The 13,602-nt window shown below is 42.8% G+C and overlaps 5 protein-coding genes across 5 annotated transcripts; 3 read left to right on the forward strand and 2 right to left on the reverse strand.

The window, feature by feature from the left end:
- Positions 1–1,074: 1,074 nt before the first annotated feature.
- Positions 1,075–4,962, forward strand: PUMCH_000186 (uncharacterized protein; the record flags this gene model as incomplete). The annotated part of the gene is made up of 1 exon (XM_063019280.1): positions 1,075–4,962. The coding sequence occupies one exon, from the start codon at positions 1,075–1,077 to the stop codon at positions 4,960–4,962; it is 3,888 nt and encodes a 1,295-aa protein (XP_062875350.1).
- Positions 4,963–6,877: 1,915 nt separating this feature from the next.
- PUMCH_000187 (uncharacterized protein) lies at positions 6,878–8,131 on the forward strand (the record flags this gene model as incomplete). The annotated part of the gene is made up of 1 exon (XM_063019281.1): positions 6,878–8,131. The coding sequence occupies one exon, from the start codon at positions 6,878–6,880 to the stop codon at positions 8,129–8,131; it is 1,254 nt and encodes a 417-aa protein (XP_062875351.1).
- A 1,334-nt stretch (positions 8,132–9,465) lies between these two features.
- PUMCH_000188 (uncharacterized protein) lies at positions 9,466–11,169 on the forward strand (the record flags this gene model as incomplete). The annotated part of the gene is made up of 1 exon (XM_063019282.1): positions 9,466–11,169. The coding sequence occupies one exon, from the start codon at positions 9,466–9,468 to the stop codon at positions 11,167–11,169; it is 1,704 nt and encodes a 567-aa protein (XP_062875352.1).
- Positions 11,170–11,296: 127 nt separating this feature from the next.
- PUMCH_000189 (uncharacterized protein) lies at positions 11,297–12,523 on the reverse strand (the record flags this gene model as incomplete). Its single annotated transcript, XM_063019283.1, has 1 exon — positions 11,297–12,523. One exon carries the CDS (start codon positions 12,521–12,523, stop codon positions 11,297–11,299), a length of 1,227 nt encoding a protein of 408 aa, XP_062875353.1.
- A 137-nt stretch (positions 12,524–12,660) lies between these two features.
- On the reverse strand, positions 12,661–13,563 carry PUMCH_000190 (uncharacterized protein; the record flags this gene model as incomplete). The annotated part of the gene is made up of 1 exon (XM_063019284.1): positions 12,661–13,563. One exon carries the CDS (start codon positions 13,561–13,563, stop codon positions 12,661–12,663), a length of 903 nt encoding a protein of 300 aa, XP_062875354.1.
- Between the last annotated feature and the right edge of the window lie 39 nt (positions 13,564–13,602).

Below are 13,602 nucleotides of genomic sequence, written 5' to 3' on the forward strand. Positions count from 1 at the left end.
AATTAATGGCCATGTCCAATTTTAAGACGTGAAAATTACAAAGACAATCAAAAATTCTCATAACGGTTGCAAAAGTGAATCATTCGATCATCTCAAATTCGCATAACGGGTAACTTGCACCTTTCAGGTGGTTCCTGCCCGTGGAAGCCTATCTCCACTGTTCCAGAATAACACACTGCACCACCGTGCCTACAATAACGTGCTGGGAGCCAAAAAAACGTGCTCTATTTTCTTCTTGAAAGATTCGTTCGAAGCAGGTCTTCTTTTTCCGGGCCTCTTCGAATGCAAATTAAATGTTTCTCAGTGTCCTATTTATACTTCTTCTCATCGGCAGTCCTGCCGCCAGTCTTAGCCGCAGATTCACGTTCTTCGCTTAAGCCAGTCTGCAGTATCTGTTCCTAAAGCAACGATAACTGCACAACTGAATCGGAACAGCCACTTCGATAATTCTCCTGCTGTGACTATGAAAAGTGTATGTACCAATTGACCACTGTGGCCATTCCTCTCGAACGCTATCGGCATATGTGTTGACACAGTTCATCGCTAGTGATCCTATCTCTCCCCCACAGACTCAAAGCCCCGATTCCTTTTCAAACTAACAAACAGAATACTCCTCCGAAGGATTTTGAACCTCCGAGCAAATCGGTGAATAAACAGGAGGTGGCGGAAATAAACAGGCAGCAGAAGGCTCGCAATGGCACCATTAAAGCTCCGGTAGATGGTTCAGACAAAGCTACAGATGCTCCTAAGGAACCGAAGGAGAAGGGGCCTCACAAACCAATAACGAGTCCCGGAAAGCGCCCTTCTTTTGATTGGAAACTTGTTGGATCGTGGGACATCCCGGCTGGTCGGAAGGTTTCAGCTAGTACATACAGAAGTACCCAAGATTATGTGTTGGACCACTTTTTTGGCGATTGGTATTGCAACACTGCATTGCCAATCGGAGTTTCTTTCTTTGCATATCTATTTTCTAGACTTGGCTTCAGTTTCTTGTGGCTCATAGTCGTCTATCTTTGTGCTGTCTCCGTGTATAAAGCTGAGTTTAGAAGATTCAATAGGGATGTCAGAGATGACATGCTCCGTGTCAATTCTACCAATCGCTTGGAAGACGAATTGGAGACCATGGAATGGATGAACTCGTTCTTGTCAAAGTTTTGGGTGATCTATATGCCTGCATTATCTGATATGGTATTGTTCAACGCTAACGAAGTTATGAAAGACCAGGCCCCGGGCTTTGGTATCGAGGCAATTGCTTTGGATGAGTTCACATTAGGATCGAAAGCCCCTAGAATTGACTCTATTCAATCTTTTACCCGGAAAGGTCGTGATCATATTGAAATGGTCTGGTCGTTCTCGTTCACACCCAACGATACCGACGGCATGACTAAGAACGAAATGCGGAAGAAAATAAGTCCCAAGGTTGCATTGGGTGTCACTGTGGGTAAAGCATTCATCCTGAAGTCATTTCCAATCTTGGTAGAGGACATGTCTTGTACTGGGCGACTCAATATCAAGTTGAAGCTCAACGAGAACTTTCCGCACGTGAAAACAGTCTCTGTTCAGTTCCTCGAACCTCCTGTTTTTGACTATGCTTTGAAGCCCGTGGGTGGTGATTCCTTCGGTTTGGACATCATGTCTTTTATTCCAGGTTTGTCCTCTTTCGTCAATGGTCTTATCCATTCCAACTTGAGACCATTTCTCTACGCTCCTAACTCTCTTGATATAGATGTCGAAGAAATCATGTCGCAGCAGTCAAATGACTCGGTCGGAGTGCTTTACGTTCATATCAAACGTATTACAAACTTAAAGTCGACATCAGACATCAAAGAGTTCAATCCATATGTGCAATTGAGTGTTTCTAACAACCAATCTCTTTGCGAGAAAACAAAGGTGAAGAAGAATACAACTGATCCGGTTTACTTAGAAACAAAGTATCTCTTGATCAGCGCTCTCGATCAAAATCACCTTACTTTCAATGTTTTTCACATGGTCCCAGATAAAATGCTCGATACTCCCCTTGGTATTGTTAAAGTCCCTTTGATTGACTTTTTGCAAAAAGAGGTTCAAACTGGTTTGACAAGTAAAATCATAGAGTCTGGAAAAGTTGTTGGTAAACTCGAGTACGACTTGAAGTGGTACCCAACAATTCCCGATGCTATCTTAGAGGATGGAACCAAAGAGCACAACATCGATACGCAAGTGGGTATCATGAAATTATCGCTTTTTGGTGCGACTGATCTAGACACTTCCAAATCAATCATTGGCTTGTTAGATCCATATGCTGAAGTTTATGTCAACAACGAATTGATCAAAACATCAAGAAGATTAAAGAAAACTAATGAGCCAGCATTTGGTGTCACATTTGAATCTCTTATAACCCTGCAAGCACAAACCTCAATTCAGGTGATTGTCAAAGATTCAGCGGAAAACCAAATCGTAGGAAGATTGGACGCCAACTTGCAAGATTTGGTGTTCGAATCTTCAAGAGGTCAACAATGGATCACTGCCCCACCAGTGAACAAGGATGGACATCCTGCTCGCTTTAGAATCGGTGCCAAATGGAAAGCTTTACCTTTGGAGACTGATGAAATCAATGCTCACATCGAAGCTCCGATCGGTGGATTACGTTTGCACATCCGCATGGCTAAGGATCTCATCAATCTCGAAGCTGTGGGTGATGTCGATCCCTACGTTAAAATTATTCAAAGTGGTAGGTTGAGGGCGAAGACAAACATTATTGCAGAAACTCTGAACCCGTACTTCAATCAAGTCTTCTTTTTGCCTGTTGCTAATGAACATCAACATGTTCTTCTCGACATTTTCGATGCAGAGCCCGAAGGAAAAGATCGTCCTTTAGGTTCATGTGCCATTTCTATTAAAGACTTCTTGAAAAAGAGTCCTGATGGCTACTATCTTGGCTACGATGGTGAACAGGAAGTCATTGAGCAGCCTGTTCTATACCAAGGCAAAAGTTATGGAACTATGTCTTACTCCGTTTCATTCTTCCCAAATATTCCTGTTATGACAAAAGCTCAGATAGAGAATATTGGTGATATTGAAGCTGAACAAAAAAAGAAGGAGCAAGCCGAGAAATCCAAGGAGTTGAAAGAGAAAGAGCTCTACGAGAAGTACCCTAATGACTACGAATGGGTAGAAATGCAAGAAGATATCTGCCCAGAGCCTACAAAGATCGAAATGCCTCTTGAAAAAGCCATTAAGTATCGATCTGGAACCTTACTTGTGAAGATTTTGAGTGGAAGCTTCAACAAGCCGGACTACTACGTTCACACTTTGTTTGATGACAATATTTACCCGGCAGGAGTTTCGGCTCAGGCTGATGGACGTAATTTGACTATACCTGTTTCTGTGGAAGCTTTCATGAGAGATTTGCCCAATTCTAAGGTGGTCTTTAGATTGTCTAAAAGAAGAGAGCTCGACGACCAGAAAGATGTTGCCACTGAAAAGATTCTTCAGACTCTAGACGTATTGAAGAGGTCGTTTGCAAAACCACTCACCATCAATCTTGATGCAAAGAATAAGATTAAAGTGCGGATGGAATTCATTCCCTCGGCAGTTAAATTGCCTCCTTTGGATACCGTACTTGATGTTGGACTAGTCACCTTGGATATTTTATCCGCAAGTGGTCTCAAACCCGTGGATAGAAATGGCAAATCGGACCCATTCTGTGTCATCAAACTCGATGGTATAGAGATTCATAGAACAGATAAACAAAGGAGAACCTTAAATCCGGTCTGGAATGATGCCATCAAATTTCCGATGTTGTCTAGATCGAGACAGGTACTTTTGCTCGAGGTATACGATTGGGATTTGACCCATGATGATGAACTTTTGGGACTGGCTAACCTTGACTTATCACTCATAACACCAAACAACTCTACACAATTTGAGTTGCAATTAGATACTGAAGGAACGATGTTGATACGGGCAACTTTCAAGCCACAATTTGTCAGACCAAAACTTTCAAAATCGTCCGGTCTTCCAATTGATCTCAGTGACGTCACAGGAGTCCCACTTAAGGTCGTCGGTGGAGCCGCTGATCTTGCTGGAAATGCTGTTGGTAGCGGTATTGCTTTGGTGACTGATGGTGTTTCACTCGGTGGAAATTTCATTAAGGGGATTACAAAGGGTAAGAAGAAATCTGATCTGAGCAGTATTGCCGAGAAGGACAAGGAAAGAAAACCGAGAGGTAGTAAAGATTTCTTCCGCAGACACAAACATGACTCTACCTCGGCTCATGGCCATGACAATGCGCTGGAGAACCTTGCTGCAAGCTCTACCCATGCGTCGGGTGATGCGGCTGATGACACTACATTCATGAGCCACACCATGGACGACATTGAGTCCAGAGACGAGGACGAGCGTGATGAAAGCGACGAGGAGAGCACAAAGCATGAGACAGCCCCTTCTGCTGAAGAGCAACAAAACCAAAATGTCCCTTCGCAAGTGAAGAATGCAATTCCTAATATTTTACCAGAGTTTATTCCGCCACCACAAGGACCTCAGGGATTTATGGGTCATCTGAGAAATATCAGTGACAGTACTAACATCAGTACGATCTCTGCAATGAGCCACGGTGAGCGGGATGTTCCGGGTAGGATTAGCATCGTATCATTGAAGGGACTAGACTCAGCTGCATACTCCGTGAAGGCGACTCTCAAGAAAGATGGCAGAAGCAAGGATATTTTTAAGACGAAGAGTGTTAAGCCAAGCAAATCTGGCGAGGTCGAATTCAAGGAGCATTTTGTGTTCCTGGCCCCTACCAATGGCATGTTGATTTTCCATATCCGCGAACATCATGCTCTTGGAAGAAAGCAAAAGGTGGCCCTGGTAGATATCAACTTGAGTCAGTTCGTTGGAGACGATAAGTTGTTCAACGTGGCAGCTGGCAAGGGTGAGCTTCTGCTAAAGATCACATACGGAGCTCATGAGCATCATGCCTAAGATAGTACAATAAATTTGATTTACTGATAATTACTTTCTACATGTTATTGATAAATTCGCTTAGACTTTATAAGGAGACAACTTTCATTGTGAGTGTCTAATGAATGGTGTATCACCAGAACCGGCTGATTTGCAGCCAATACATTGAGTGCAGGCAGCTTAGGCAACCGTGGAAAACAAAGAACATTAAAATCACAATTAATAAATGCAATGGGGCTGGAGCATACATAGTTCGTAATTCTTTAGTCCGGGTTTTTTTTATTTTGTGATTTGATTCCCAAGCTATGTTAGATTTTGAAGCCAATGCAAATGGTCATAGTGGCCACGTGATTCTCGTGACTGCGGTGACTGCCCTCACTCACCCTACGCAGACCTACCATACATCCAGCTCGACGCCTGCATATTCCCTCCAAAAAATTGTAGTGAGAATTTGCGCACACTGGAAAAAAATCATAGTCTTGTTTTATTCTACTATCAAGAACTAGTTACAATGAGTGTATGTACCCACCAACACCACCAATAGATGAGAAATCCTCCATGATCATGCCACAGAATGCAAAGACATCGTCCAGAATTAATTTACATGGGTTTTGATTGGTATCTGGCTTTCTTTCATGGTTTGTGCCTAGCCATTACCAAGATCTCCAAGAAAGCTTGAAGAGACTATCACTCCCAATGAAAGCATAGCAAAGCGCCACCGGTTGAATACGGCGATTCTTATCTTCTCTCTGTTGCACATTTCCCCTTCACAGTGATACTAACTATCCAGGCTCCAAAGTGGTACCCCAGTGCAGACTCGGCTGTCCCAAAGCAGACCAGAAAGGTTGCTCGTCCTCACAAGTTGCGTGCCTCTATTGTTCCCGGTACCGTCTTGATCTTGTTGGCCGGTAGATTCAGAGGTAAGAGAGTTGTTTTCTTGAAGCAATTGGAGGACAACACTTTGTTGGTCACTGGTCCATTCAAGGTCAACGGTGTTCCATTGAGAAGAGTCAACTCCCGTTACGTTATTGCTACATCCACCAAGGTTTCTGTCGACTCTGTTGACGCCTCCAAGTACAACGTTGCTTACTTCGCCAGAGAGAAGTCCGAGAAAATCAAGAAGTCTGAGATCGACTTCTTCAACGACGAGATCCCACAAAAGGAGATCAAGGCTGAGAGAGTTGCTGACCAAAAGACCGTTGACGCTGCTTTGTTGTCTGAGATCAAGAAGACCCCATTGTTGAAGCAATACTTGTCCTCTTCTTTCTCCTTGAGCAGCGGTGAGAAGCCTCACTTGTTGAAGTTTTAAGAAGTTCTCGGTTAAGAGCTTTTAATCCATTTGTATATTTAATACACCCACGAAACAGAAACAAAAATATGGCATCTTGTAGTTACATTATTATGGACGCAAACTATCTATTAGATGTGAATTAAATAATTTGAAAGTGTATTTGTTCTTCGAGTCTATATTTCACAATGATAAGATTAACTGGAAGTGTATTCAAACATGCCTTCGGTTTCGCTATTAGAAGAATCGAGGCTTCTGTAGAACATTCCTTGAAACGTTTTGAGGGATGTTGTAGATTTCAATAGTGATCAATAGTTTTAAACAGCAAAACGAGTTTTTATAGCTAGTGTTATCCGTAAATTTCCTCTTACCATTTTTTATTTTCAATCTTAGTTTCATCAATCATCATGTTCAGCACCTAGCATTAAGATCAAAGGTGATTAGTCGAACGTCGAGAAACAAGCCAAGAGCCTAGCCCTGGAAAAAAAAACTAAGTTATTTTAAATGCTCAGCAATTCTTTTAATAAGATTTAGTTTAATTAGTTTCATTCCAAAAAGAATTCTTCGTTTATCTTCTCTAGTGTGCACACACATCCTATATAATTTTGCTCATCGCGAAGGCCATCACTAAGAACCACTGTACCCCACATGTCTTCTTTAATCCCAATTAGCACCTACAACTTGGCCCTTGAGCCATTCAACCCTCAACCTGCTTTGGATGAGGAGTTTCCCGTCACCATCAGATTGACCATGGCTGCCGTCGACCCTGAGGCCGCTGATGACAAGGAGGAGCCATCCACCGTCAGAATCTTGAAGAAGACCAGAGTCTTCTTGGATGATGAGGATGAGGAGGATGAGGATGACTTGCTCGATATCGATGAGGACGAGGAAGAAGAGGAAGAAGAGGAGGAGGTTGTTGAGACCAAGAAGGAGAAGAAGAGCAAGAAGGCTGAGAAGGAAGAGGAGGAGGAAGAGGATGAAGAAGAGGAGGATAACGAGGATGACAGTGACATTGAGGACGATGAGGAGATTGAGGAGTTCATTCTCTGTACTCTTTCTCCAAAGGTCCAATTCCAACAAACCCTTGACCTCACCATCTCTCCAGAAGAGGAGGTCTACTTTGTTGTCACTGGATCTTACCCAGTTCACTTGACTGGTAACTACATCGAGCACCCAGCCGATGAGGACAGCGAGGATGAGGATGAGTACGATGACGACTTTGACCAATACTACGAGGATGACGAGGATGAAGACGATGAGGAGGGTTACAACTTGACCCCAGATGAGGATGAGCTCGTTGACCAATTGGAGGAGGTTTCTGACATCGAGGGTAAGATCGAGGAATTGGTCGAGAAGGAGGCCAACAACAAGAAGAGAGCCGCCGAGGAGACCTCTGAGTCTAAGAAGAACAAGAAGACCAAGGAGGACAAGAAGAAGGTCCAATTCACCGAGAAGTTGGAGCAAGGCCCAACCCCTTCCAAGAAGGAGAAGAAGAAGGCTGAGAAGGCCGAGAAGGCTCAAAAGGCTGAGAAGGCTGCTGAGACCGACAAGAAGGAGAAGAAGTTTGCTACCAACACTTTGTTGGGTGGTGTTGTCACTGAGGACAGAAAGGTCGGCTCTGGTGCTCAAGCCAAATCTGGAAACAAGGTTGGTATCAGATACATCGGAAAGTTGAAGAGCGGCAAGGTTTTCGACAAGAACACCTCTGGTAAGCCATTCGTTTTCAACTTGGGCAAGGGTGAGTGCATCAAGGGTTTTGACTTGGGTGTCGCTGGTATGGCTGTCGGTGGTGAGAGAAGAGTTGTCATCCCAGCCAAGATGGGTTACGGCTCCCAAGCCTTGCCAGGTATTCCTGCCAACTCCGAATTGACCTTCGACATTAAGTTGGTTTCTCTCAAGTAAGCGAATTTGGACTACTATGTACGTTTGAAATAATATTAAAAAATAGATGACCTGATAAACAAAGCGAATTGTGATCAAAAGCTGTATTTTCCATTTACATTGCCAATCATAACATAAGGGCTTCTCGAAGACTGGATAATTTTAATCTTTCAATCATCAATTTTGTCGTAGTGATTTGTTTTTGTAAATCGGAGTTTAACGGCCTGAAATTGCGCTTCCGCACGGAATGTAGCTCTCATTTCTGATCACGTTCTAATCCGATGGTCTCTAAATATCCTTACTCTAATAAAATCTGTCTTCGGTTAGTTAAAGTCGAGTTTTTCTTGGCCAGCATCTTCAAACAGTGAGATAAATGGTACATAGAAGAGCAGCGCTAAACTACATTACTTCAATAAGTAAAACGTGCATGAAACTTCCAAAGTCCGTCTTTTGCCTTTTTCGGCACGTAAAATTTTTTCCGTCGTAAATTCTTGTCATTTGAAATCAGTTCAATTTTCGGACAAAGCCGACCGGGGATCACCGCCTGGTTAGGAGCCCTGCAGGAAGATAACACGGGCATGTTGTCATATCCGCCAATCACATGAATCTACAGGGCATCAAAGTAGTAAATTGAGAGTTCCCTAATCTCCAGAGATAAACGAAGCTGCAGTACTAGTTTGATCTTCGCTTCGGTGTGCGTTGCATATCTGTAGTAGTGAGACAATCTGAGTAGGTACAACTTGAGGCATTAGAAGCGTGGAGTTCAATACAACGGATCTGTCTTTTGCCAAAATCAGTGCAACTGAATTCGCCTTAATCTCCTCAATAATGACGAATCGTTAAAACGAGATTTTCAGTGACCATTTCGAAATCACTTCGATTCGAAACTTCATCAACTCGATATCAAATCCAATTATCGAACAAGGTCGCGATCATTTATAATGTTAAAATACAAAATTCAATCCATTCGTCCCATCGTAGTGCAAAAATTGATTCAGGTCGCCTTCTTTCACCACACCAAAGTGGCTAGATTAGACAAATGTATGACACCAAGACGAGTAAGATGCCAGACATGACATACCTCATTCAAAGAAAGATAAGAAACAACTTGCATTATCGGGCATCCCCGCTGGAAATCTGAAGGAGCTTCCAAATCGGATTGAAACATCCAGAAAAGAATCTGGAGTCCTGCAGAAGAAGCTCATAGCACGGCCCGCCCTTTGACCCTTATCTCTGGCCCTGCAGGAAGCGCCAGTTTTGAGCATCGGCTGCAATTATATAAATGAATGCGTTTTCCTTAGCAGCCCGACAATTGTGATCTCTTCTAGTTATATTCCCCTCCATCTAATTCGAAAATGATCGCATTTAACGGCGCCTCGGTTAAGCGCCTTGCTAAGAAAGCCGTATCTAGAGAGTTCTTACTTGGAGACTATGATTATGGGTACCTTTTTACCCCAGAAATGCCATTTACCAAAAAACCGCCAAAGACACAGCCATTTTTTGGATTGAACTCGGAAATGCCTGTTGTTTTGGGCCTCTTGCTTGGGTTCCAACATGCTTTGGCCATGTTGGCTGGTGTCATTACACCTCCAATCATCATTTCTTTGGCAGCAAACCTAACGCTTGATGTTCAGCAGTACTTGGTTTCAGCGTCTCTTATTTCATCCGGCCTTTTATCTCTCATCCAGATTTCTCGGTTCAGAATTCCAAAGACAAAGTACTTTGTGGGAACAGGTTTGTTGTCGGTGGTTGGTACTTCGTTTGCAACTATCACTATTGTCACCAAAGCGTTTCCATTGATGTATTCCAACGGTATGTGTCCTACTACAAATGGAGTCCCGGGACCATGTCCAGATGGCTATGGTATGATTTTGGCAACAGGCTCTCTCTGTGCTCTTTTAGAAATCCTTTTGTCCTTTTGCCCTGCAAAGATCTTGCAGAAAGTGTTTCCTCCTTTGGTCACTGGTCCTGTTGTTCTTTTGATTGGTACTCATTTGGTTGAGAGCGGCTTCAACGACTGGATCGGAGGTTCCGCTTGTGTCGGAAAGCTTTGTGCCAAAAACTTGCCTTGGGGCTCTGCTCAGTTCATTGGTCTTGGATTTTTGGTGTATGTCTCGATCATTATTTTTGAGAAGTACGGCTCGCCCATCATGAAGTCATGTGCTGTGATTTTGGGTTTGCTTGTGGGCTGTATCGTAGCCGCTGCTTGCGGTTATTTTACCGATGCTGGTATCAAGAAGGCCCCTGTTGCCACATTCTTGTGGGTTCACACTTTCAAATTGAAAATCTATGCTCCCGCCATTCTACCTTTCTTGGCTGTCTACATCGTGTTAATGATGGAGGCCATTGGTGACATCACTGCGACCTCCGATGTATCGAGATTAGAAGTTGAGGGTGAATTGTACGAGTCCAGAATTCAAGGCGGTGTTTTAGCTGATGGATTTAATGGTGTTTTGTCTGGTTTGTTCACAATCACCCCAATGTCCGTTTTTGCCCAGAACAATGGTGTCATTTCCATCACAAAGTGTGCAAACAGAACGGTAGGATTTTGGTGTGCTTTCTTTTTGGTCATCATGGGCGTCTTTGCCAAGTTTGCTGCTGCTATTGTCTCTATTCCAAAACCGGTTTTGGGAGGTATGACTTCATTCTTGTTTACTTCGGTCGCTGTTTCTGGAATCAAGATTATCTGTACCACTGAATTTCTGAGAAGAGACAGATTTGTCTTGACTGCCTCTCTTTTGCCTGGATTGGGCGCCACTTTGGTACCAAACTGGTTTAACAATGTCTTTACCTACTCTGGACCCAACAAGGGTTTGCATGGATTCTTTGATGCTATTATTTTGGTCATGGAGACAGGATTTGCGCTCACTGGTCTTCTTGGTGTAATTTTGAACTTGATTATCCCTCCAATGGCTGATGATGTCGAAGAAATTAATGAAGTGGTATTGGAGACTATTGGCTCCGCTGATCAACATGCTTTAGAAGTCTATGCCACGAAAGAGAAAAGCGTTCTTAACAGACCAGTCCACGAAACCTCGTCCTCTTCCGCATCTAAGTAATATTCAAGTTCTACTCTATACATATTCAGTCTAATTTACAGGTAAATTGTTCGATAAAAAGTGTTTTTGTATTATGATAGTCTAAAATTCGCCCGATGCTTGAATCAGTCAATTTAAAAGAGCTTGACTAGGAAAACATCATACGACTTATTATTGTTGTTAATCCGCTTGAGAAAACAACGAGAGCTGCAGAAGCAAAAATCAAGTCAGATTTGGTGATAAGGAACTGGCCAGACAGAAAATCCATGGCAAAAACTTTGTGAAAGAAAGCTTTGAGAGAGTCCCAAGATGTGAGAGCACTCGTAATTGTTGTCTGGGAGAGACGCTGAACTTGTGGCCCCAAATCCTCCTCCAGTGCGAGAAAGACTTCACTCGGTTCTTTTGCATCTGTCAACTGTTTCATTTGGTCAGATAAATGCCTTATTTCAGTGTTGTATTCATCGAATTGCAGACTAACCTCCACATGAAATGCATTGACTAAACGTCTTCTTTTCCATGGCTCGACAAAGAAGATTGCCACAACGAAGAATATTATGTTTAGTCCAGTAAGCATCCATGTTCCATACGTCAGTGCCAGTCTGATTTTGTCACTCCAGAGCTGTTCCTCGTGATATCGGGCTAGGATCTTGGTGCCAAGCTTCAATTGAGCTGAATCGAAGACTTGTTCTGCCGTTTCTAATCTAATTTTCGAATCAGACTCATTGCGCTGGTTCTCGTGATCGCTTCTGTATAGTTGCGTGAATCTCTCGACATCCATAGGATTCCAAGTGTCTTTCCGAGTCAAAAGCTCGGTAACTTCCCTCTGCAGATTTGAACGCTGTTCAATTGCATCCGAATAAGCATTTTTGGCTCTTTTGAGCTCCAAGCGTGCTTCCTTCACTTCCTTTTCCAATTGTTGCACCAACTGTTTGTGCTCCTCGATTTTACTATATCCCGTGATCTGGTTCAATGTTTGTGCAAGAGTGTTCACGGAGCTCAGAGAATCTTTTATAACTGAAGACACTAAGAGTTTGTAATTTGTCTTCAACATTTCCAATGGACTCTGTTTGGGTTTGTTTCTTCCGTTATCTATAGGCTCTGCCTCGTCAGCAGCAGCGATGCTTTCCACGATTGTCTTCGGGCTAATTGGAGCCGATTCAACAACTTGCTTAAGTTTTTGTGTGTCGTTTATACTTTGGTCATTGTTTTCAGCCTTGAACCTCTTTGAAGGTGCCATGTTGGAGGACTCAATTATATCTCGGAGCTTGGCATCATTGAAATCATTTGAGCCATTCGTTTTAGTAGAGAAAAGCTGTCTGCTTATACAGCTGAGTCTCAACGTTCGTGGAGAAAATCGTAGGCCACACTGAATCATTTATTGTTAATGCTTGTATGGTATTAAACGCGGAATCTGGAGACGAATATAGTGTGAAGCATGGATAAAAATTCTAGATAAACAATTTTAGTGTGTTCTATGCTGATAATATTTTGCTACAGAATAGCTGTATGTTTTTAATTTTGGAAGTTAGAGTCCACAAGAGATCTGGCCAACCCCCAATTATCAAGATCGATAAAGTCCAAAATCACAACACCACATCCCTTTTTGAAAAATGATGAAATATCAGTATTTGCTACCGCTCTCGCAACCCTATCTGGCCAGCAGTCTTTGTTAATGAGATTTGTTCCTGAGGTAAAGTTGAGAAACAACTTATTAGCGTCCTGGCTGGAGTTATGATCCACAGCCTTCTGCATCAAGTTTTTGACAAAGCCAACTTTTTGTTCAATTTCCTCTTTGTTGCGCAACTCGCATTTGTCCTGGACCACGAAGAGTCCTCTGTCGTCCTCAATGGTATTGTAAGACCAATATGATGCGTCAAACCCGAATCTAGGAATGAGAGTCTGATCTGTTAATTTAAATCGTCTCATCAAAACAATTCTACCGCGGGCATCGCCAAGTCTGGGCAATTCAGAATTAAAATGCCACTTGTGCTCGTTCGGCTGAATGTACCTATTCCAAAGTAACTGAGCAAACTCGTCGTTCTGAGTATCCCAGTCACCAACACCCTCAACCTTCAATGACAAAAGAACGGCTTCTGAAGGGTTTTCGCCCAAAAAATCATATATCTCCGTCAAAACCTTTATAAATTTCCGAGCAATTGGAATACGAACAGGAAACTTACCGTGAACAACGGTCAATTCGGCATCGTCATCTCTGGATTTGAGGTGATGTTTTCCCACGCGAATATCAAGGAACCGTACTCCATTCACCAATTGATTGTAGACTGGTTCATTCTGGCATCTAACAGAGGGTAAGGTCTTGTAACAAGCACCTGAATTATGAGTTCCTGGAATAGAGAGAGAACTTAAGCAGACATCGTCTGAGATTTCACTCATCCAAGAATTCTGGTTTACCATTTTAGGCCGATTTTGTTGTGATACCGAAAACAAAAGGAG

This window comes from Australozyma saopauloensis, chromosome 1, assembly GCF_035610405.1.
Source record: "Australozyma saopauloensis chromosome 1, complete sequence".
In the NCBI taxonomy this organism is placed as follows: domain Eukaryota; kingdom Fungi; phylum Ascomycota; class Pichiomycetes; order Serinales; family Metschnikowiaceae; genus Australozyma; species Australozyma saopauloensis.